The sequence below is a fragment of the Mesoplodon densirostris genome, chromosome 9, assembly GCF_025265405.1.
Source record: "Mesoplodon densirostris isolate mMesDen1 chromosome 9, mMesDen1 primary haplotype, whole genome shotgun sequence".
Lineage (NCBI taxonomy): Eukaryota > Metazoa > Chordata > Mammalia > Artiodactyla > Ziphiidae > Mesoplodon > Mesoplodon densirostris.
This window is the reverse complement of record NC_082669.1, coordinates 24,982,642-24,990,804: the sequence shown is the minus strand read 5'-3', so window position 1 is coordinate 24,990,804 and position 8,163 is coordinate 24,982,642. Positions and strand designations below refer to the sequence as shown.

Sequence of the window (8,163 nt, the reverse complement as noted above, 5' to 3'; positions counted from 1 at the left end):
CCCCGCACTGGCACCTGGCTCCTCTGGGGCACGCCCCCACCAGTGCCATGGCATCCGACTGCTTCGTGCTCCCATGGCCTATACCTCAGTGGTGCAGTGGCCAAGCTGCCTCTCCAGGCGCCCTTGCCGCGGGCACGAGCTCAGCCCAGAGTGATGCTGGGTACTATGACGTTTGCTCTAACGGTCTCTCGAGAGGACGACGCCACGCTAAGCCACACCCACTAGGCCCCACCCCGCCGGGTAAGGGCACTCCGTACCAGGGATTCCACTCTGTTTATCTTTCCCTCCTGGGATGATTGCTCTCGGGCTCCCTTCATAGGATGATGGTGGAACAGAGGCCTTTGTGTGCCAATTTTACCCATTAATTTCAAGAACACAATTCGCTCTTGCCCATCTAAAACAGTTAGTGATTATTCCTTTATGGAGAATTACATCTTGGTCCCAGCCCTGTCCTCTAGGCACCTTAATTTCCATAATTAACTTCTTATTTATTTATTTATTTTTAATTAATTTTATTTTTATATTTTTTATTAGTTCCTGCTTTACAACAAAGTGAGTCAGTTATACATATACATCTGTTCCCATATCCCTTCCCTCTAGCGTCTCCCTCCCTCCCACTCTCCCTATCCCACCTCTCCAGGAGGTCACAAAGCACCCAGCTGATCTCCCTGTGCTATGCGGCTGCTTCCCACTAGCTATCTACCTTACGTTTGGTAGTGTATGTATGTCCATGCCTCTCTCTCGCTTTGTCACAGCTTACCCTTCCTCCTCCCCATATCCTCAAGTCCCTTCTCAAGTAGATCTGTGTCTTTATTCCTGTTTTACCCCTAGGTTCTTCATGACATTTTTTCCCTTAAATTCCATATATACGTGTTAGCATACGGTATTTGTCTTTCTCTTTCTGACTTACTTCACTCTGTAGGACAGACTCTAGGTCTATCCACCTCATTACAAACAGCTCCGTTCCGTTTCTTTGTATGGCTGAGTAATATTCCATTGTATATATGTGCCACATCTTCTTTATCCATTCATCCGATGATGGACACTTAGGTTGTTTCCAGCTCCGGCCTATTGTGAATAGAGCTGCAATGAACGTTTTGGTACATGTCTCTTTTTGAATTATGGTTTTCTCAGGGTATATGCCTAGTAGTGGGATTGCTGGGTCATATGGTAGTTCTGTGTTTAGTTTTTTAAGGAACCTCCATACTGTTCTCCATCTTTAATGTTACACCATCTTTAATGTGTGGCTCTCTTCCCCAGCTTGCAAGATGGCTGCTGGCACTCCAGCCACCATAACCACATTCCAGATTGAATATGGAGGAAAAGGAAGAGCAAATGCAGCATACCAAATGAGTCGGCTTCCCTTAAAGAGCTTCCCCAGAGGCCCCCACCCAATGACTTCCAAATATATCTCACTGGACTCAGTTATGTCATATAACTACTGTTACCTGCATGGAAGACTGGGAAATAGAGCTTTTAAACTGAGACCATTCCAAAATTAAAACAGAGTTCTATGAGTAAAGAAAAAGGAGAGAGGGGATATCCGTTGACAAAGAGCAGCCTATAACAAAAGTCCTGAGATGAATGACAAAGGAGAAGAGCCAAGTCACAAAAATATACAGACGAACATTGTCCTGTGCTGAGTTCTTCCAATGCAAATCAGAAGATTTCAACATGTTTCCAGTAAAGTCCAATAAAAACAATAGCAAGAAAGACCTATATTCCTGGATATCTTGGCAAAACGCTCTAATTCTATTTTTTAAATCCTAAAAGTATCCAAGCAATCAAACCTTAAAAAAAGATTACCTAGAAAGAATATAAATTGAGGCTATCCTCAAACTTATCCACGATCTCCAAAAGTATAGAATCACAAAATAATATCTCAAGAGTCTTGGGGCAAAAGTTATTACACAAAAATAATAGTCACAGTCCAAAAACTGTTTATAGAAGTGAGAGAAATATACCCCCCAGAAATCAAAAAACTCAGAAAATAGCCACTTAAAAACTTGCTTAAACATATGTTTTCCTTCCAAATCTATGAATAGGAAACTCATTCTGTTCATGTTTAAGAATAAATATATTCTGGATAGACCTAGATGAAGTAAGTCAGACAGCGAAAGACAAATATGATATCACTTGTATATGGAATCTACACAAGAAATTGAATTCTTGTGTTTAAAATAACATAAAAGCTCTCAATGGCCAACATTGGGTTAATTTGAGGATCAAATAGAATCACAACTGTAATTGATTATATCACACTGAGTAAATAAAAATCTACTAGGACACAGTGATTTCTCTCCTCCCAAAAGAAGAGAGAAGAAAAAAAGGGAAAGCTCTTTTTCACAGAAGAATGGCAGCTAATAAACGTGGAAAGAATTAGATCATTGGAAAGTCACAGATTTGCAGTCCCCGGTGGATAACGGATTCTGAGAAGGAAACAGTGGAGGATAAAACAACTAAGTGACAGGTTATTGGGAAACAGGAATTTGTCCCTATTATTAATTGTGAAGACCAACTGTAGCTTTTGTTGCAGACATCTGAAGATCACCAGCTTAATCAGCAAGTCATCATAACTAAAATTAAAAGACATATTACAACCACATCAAATATGATAGAGTTACTATCTATAATAATAAAGACTTCATACAAATTGGAAAAAGAAGCACCAAGACCTGGCCTGGGGAGGAGGTGTTGGTAAAATACAGGTATAGAGGATTTACAGAAACAGCCTGACTGTCCCTTTGTCCCTTCACTGGAAGTGGATAGGATGGCACCTGCCTGAGTGTCAGAACCCCAGCATCAGACACTTCATAATCTGCGGTATTTTTCCCATGAGGTACGCAGAGGGACCCAGGACCCCAGGCCACTTTCCTTTTGCCTGCTCTTCCTAGCCTGCAGCTTCCTGTCCTCGGCTGGAAGAAGTGGAAGGGCAAAGGGAAAAGACTTGTGCCAACCGAGCCTGTTATTTTTCATCCAGAAAAAACATCTTTCCCAGAAGTCACCCTCAGAGGAGTCACCCTGGTCACAACTACCTGCAGAGAGACAGCCTCCAGCACCCCTCTTTCCTTGACAAAAGAGCACAAATAAAATGGATAAATCATAGTACTTGGTACTGAATATTTGGAGATTGGCACCTCACAGACCGTTGGTATATGGCATATGCTGTTACAACTTTTCTGAAAAGCAACTCTTCAGTGCGTTTCAGGAAACCTCAATGTACCTCTAGGTTCATCAGTTCTGCTTTGGGGAATCATTTCTATGGAAATAATGTGAAATGCAACGAATGGTTTATGTACATTGATATTCAGGTTGAGAGACTGTCATTTTGAAATCCACTATTAAAACATTTACAGGGTAAAATTTTAACAACAAAGACACATAAATAAGCAAACTTAGACTCTCCCAACTCTCCCCCATTATTCCATTATCCTTGTACTTTACTCTCTGATAACAGAAGGTGGAGTTTCTGAACCTTTCTTTCTGCCATGCTATTCACTCAAATGGATCTATTGTGGTTCCTTTCAATTTCCTGATTACTAGCTCTGACTCCTTCTCACCTCTTCTCTCCACTTTAGGGAAGCTATCAGAATGTAGAGGGCAACATTACAACTGTAGGACTAAGCACAGGTCTTCTCTGGTTGATTTCTCTAGATTTTTGTCTTGAAATAATTATAGATTCATGGAAGATGCAGAGAGTACAGAGAACTTTGTGTGCTCTTTACCTACTTCCCCAATGGGAACTATCCTACAATAGCAAAACAAGGAAACTGACATTGGTACAATCTACAGAGCTTATTCAGATGTCATCAGTTTTACAATGCACTCGTGTGTGTGAAGGTCCGTGTAATTTTATCACATGTATGGATTCGTGTAACTACCACCATGATCACAATATGGAGCTGTCTCATCACCACTAAGATCCCATGTATTGTTCTTTTATAGTCACATCCATTTCCCTGTCATCCTCCCCATCCATAAAAGCTGGCAACCACTAATCTGTTCCCCACTTCTATAATTTTGTTATTTCAAAAATGTTACATAAATGACATCATACATAATGTAACACTCTGAGATTGGTTTTTCCCACTGAGCCAAATTCCCTTGAGATTCATCCACGTTGTTACATGCATTCCTTTTTATTGTTGCATAGTATTTCTGGGTATGGATGTGCCACAGTTGGTTTAGTTATCCACCTGCTGAACAACATTTGTGTTGCTTCCAGTTTTCAGCTATTACAAATAAAGTTGCTATGAACATTCACATACAGGATTTTGTGTGGACATTGGTTTTTGTTTCTCTGGGATAAATGCACGAGTGTAATTGCTGGGTCATATGATAATTAGTTTTAAAAGAAACTGACACACTCCTTTCCACATGGCTGTATTACTATAGGTTCCACCATAAACATATAGTGATCCAAACTCTCTGCATCTTCACCAGCATTTGCCGTTGTCAATATTCTATTTTATTTTAGCCATTCTGATATGTGCATATCATTATGGTTTTAATTGCTTTTTCCTTAGTGGCTAATGATATTGAACATTTTTTTCATGTTTTAGTTTTCCATTATTATATCTTGTTTTGTGAAATGTCTGTTCATGACTTTTATCTATTTTCTATTGGGTTTTTAAAAAGTTACCATACAGTTTTATCCGTTTGTTAGTATTCTAGTTATGAATCCTTGGGCAGTTATATAGCTTGCAAATTATCTTCCAGTGATTGGTTATTAAAAGTATATAATTAGTGGGACTTCCCTAGTGGCACAGTGGTTAAGAATCTGCCTGCCAATGCAGGGGACACGGGTTCAAGCCCTGGTCTGGGAAGATCCCACATGCCACAGAGCAACTAAGTCCATGAGCCACAACTAATGAGCCTGCACTCTAGAGCCAGCAAGCCACAACTACTGAAGCCTGCACGCCTAGAGCCCATGCTCTGCCACAAGAGAAGCCACTGCAATGAGAAGCCCGCGCACCACAACCAAGAGTAGCCCCTGCTCGCCACAACTAGACAAAAACCACATGCAGCAACAAAGACCCAACACAGCCAGAAATAATAAATAAATAAATTTATTTTTCAAAAAGTATCTAATTAGGGAAGGCCTTTGGTTATGGTGGAGCTAAGGCCTATGAAAATATTTTCCTTCATAAAAGCCATGAGAACACTCACAAATATTCTAAATCAACTTTTTGAGAACTCTGGAAATTAACCAGAACACATAAACAACTCTTACAACTTGATGATAAAAAGACAATAACCCACTTAAAAAATGGTTAAGTGATTTGAATAGTTATTTCTCTGAAGACTACATAAAAATGGCCAATAAGTACATGAAATGATCCTCAACATTCCTAGTCATTTAGATGATTCAAATCACAACCACAATGAAATTGCAGTAAACACACCCAGTAAAATGGCTACATTTTTTTTTAAAAGACAGTAACACATATTAGTGAGGATGTGATGAAACTGGAATCTTCATACACCAGTGGTGGGAATGTAAAATGGTGCAGCCACTTGGGAAAAAAGTCTGGCAATTCCTCAGAAGCCTAAACATAAAGTTACCATATAACACAGCAATTCCATTCCTAGGTATATACACAAAAACTTTTTTTTGAAGCATAGTTGATTTATAATGTTTCAGGTGTACAGTAGAGTGATTTAGTTTTATATATATATATATATATATATATATATATATATATATATAACGTTTACAGTTATATATGTATAAAACTTTTTCAGATTCTTTTCCATTATAGGTTATTACAACTATATTCAACTATATTGAATATAGTTCCCTGTGCTATACAGTAGGTCTTTGTTGGTTATCTAGTTTACATATAGTAGCTTACAAAAACTTGTACATGAATATTCACAGCAGCATTATTCACAATAACTAAAAAGTGAAAACAACACAAATGTCCACCAACTGATGACTGGATAAACAAAATGTGGTGTATCTCTACAGTGGAATATTATTAGCCATACAAGGAACAAAGCACAGACATATCTACAACATGAATGAACCTTGAAAAGTTATGCTAAGAGAAAGAAGGCAGACAAAAAAGGACACATATTTGTATGAGTCCATTTATATGAAATGTCCAGAGTAGGCAAATTGATAGAGACAGAAAGTAGATTAGTAGTTACCATGAGCTGGGGGAAAGGAAGATTGAGGAGTGACCTTTAATGGGTATGAGGTTTCCTTCTGAGGTGGTGAAATATTCTGGAATTAGTGGTGGTGTTTGTACAACTTTGTGAATATAATAAAAACCACTCAATTGTACAGTTATTTTTTATTTTACTTTAACATTCACTTAATCAAACTAAAGGAAACACATATATTAAGAGAGTTTCACTAAGAGTAGTAGAGTAGGTAGGCTCAGAGTTTCTCTTTAAAGTCAATAGCTCTTTGTCTTCACAGAAATGATGGGCAGGGCGGGGGGTGGTGTCGATGGATCCTAAACCAGCAGGACAGGTTGCCATGTTAACAGCCCAAATGAATTCTCGAGGAGTTTGGGGGGCTTCAAAATTTGTCCTCTTCATATGCTCATGTAAACAGTCTCAAGTATTATGAGCTACAGTTCAACAAAGCCTCTGACAGAATTGGTTACCAGAGATGGGCAAGCCTGGTTGGTCCCACAGAAGGAGCTGGCATCTGGACCAAGCTGGTCGTCCCTGACCCCAGGAAAGAGCTGCTCAGTTCTCTGAGCTGCTTTACAGGGGCAAACGCCCTGGCAAACTCTCCCCTCGGTGGAGGTACAGGAAGTTACAGGCCACATATATGGGGAAAACCACGTCTTGGTTTTCCAGGTTCATTACCTCTAGCTCTCGATTCTGTCTCAGGGAAAGCATCTGGTATTCTGTGTCCTTCCTGAAAACGGCTCTCCCATCCCTGTCCAAGGAGAACAGGCGCAGGCGGAACGCGACCTTTCTCCTCCCGAGGAGACTGACCCCGAAGCTGCTGTACTTTTTCCGTGCGCTGCACCGGCAAATGATGCGCTGGTTGGCGTAGCGCAGCACCAGGTCCCAGAAGAAGTTGAAGCCTTCCCACCGCCAGCTGCACAGCTCGTCCCTGTGGAGCTGGCTCCCGCACCGCATGCTTCTCCCCTGGGGGTCGGACACGTAGACGCCCATGGGCCGGACAGTTCTGGTCTGCTCAGCCCGGAGGGGGCCAAGGCAATGCTCACTGTACAAGGGACACAACCAAGAGGGAGGGATCAGCGCATCCTGGTGGATGACGTGTGCTGACATCGGGTCGCACATTATGTAGGCAAGCCGCAGCTGCTGGAACACTGGCACGAAGGCTCTGCCCTGCTCGGTCTCCAGGAAAGGGGTGCCCTCCGAATCCCTCCTGGACCTGGCAAACCATGAGTTGGTGTCAGGCAATAGGGCACTGCGCGGGCCCCTCCATGTCGGCTGCAGCTGCAAGAACATCCACATTTTCAGCACGATGTACACGTTCATCTCCACCCCCATCACAAAGAGCCGTGAAGAGGCAACGACCTCTTTCATCAGATCCAGGCGGACTTCTCGCAATAGCCCCTCACTACACAGGGTCGTCATGTTGTCCAGCAGCCACTGAAGACACACGGTCCTGATGGTCGGGAGTCCGTAGCTTTCAGCAGAGTAGTAGTAGCTGCACACGGTCTGGGCACTGACCGTCTCCTTCATGACCTCCCCGCACCGCTGAATCGCCTGGTCCAGCTGCAGCATGCTGGCTGTGGCCAGGATGGCGACGACTCGACCGGGTGGGATGAGAATGGAGCCTCGGTACAGGGAACCGAAAGCCTCGTGCAGTGCCTCGCCATCAATGTTCTCGTCAGGCATCTGCAACTCTATAGTGTCCATGTTTGTCTCCCGCCAAGCGCCACTGAACATGCTAGCAAAGAACCCTGACTGGCACAAGTAGACCCTATGCAAGTTCCACTCCTCCCCCAGTGCGCAGATCCGCACGTCGCTACCTTCTCCTCTCAGGAAGAGGGCCTCATAAATGGACCCTGAATGATCTTTAGCACGTTTCCGGCGGGGCTCTTTTGTGAGCGGCCCCCCTGGGCCTGTCTTCCGCTTGCGGCTCCTCTGACGGGCGGCGGGTCTGGCCTTTTCACTCTCCTTCCCTTCCTCTCTCTCTGCCGCTACTGCCTCCTCGGCCTCCTCCAT

The 8,163-nt window shown here is 42.7% G+C and overlaps 1 protein-coding gene across 1 annotated transcript; it reads right to left on the bottom strand.

The window, feature by feature from the left end:
- Positions 1-6,720: 6,720 nt before the first annotated feature.
- Positions 6,721-8,163, bottom strand: LOC132495744 (germ cell-less protein-like 1). Its single transcript, XM_060107691.1, has one exon. The coding sequence runs from the start codon at positions 8,161-8,163 to the stop codon at positions 6,721-6,723; it is 1,443 nt and encodes a 480-aa protein (XP_059963674.1).

Coding starts and splice junctions, on each gene's coding strand:
- LOC132495744 (XM_060107691.1), bottom strand. CDS start 8,163: ATGGAGGAGGCCGAGGAGGCAGTAGCGGCAGAGAGAGAGGAAGGGAAG.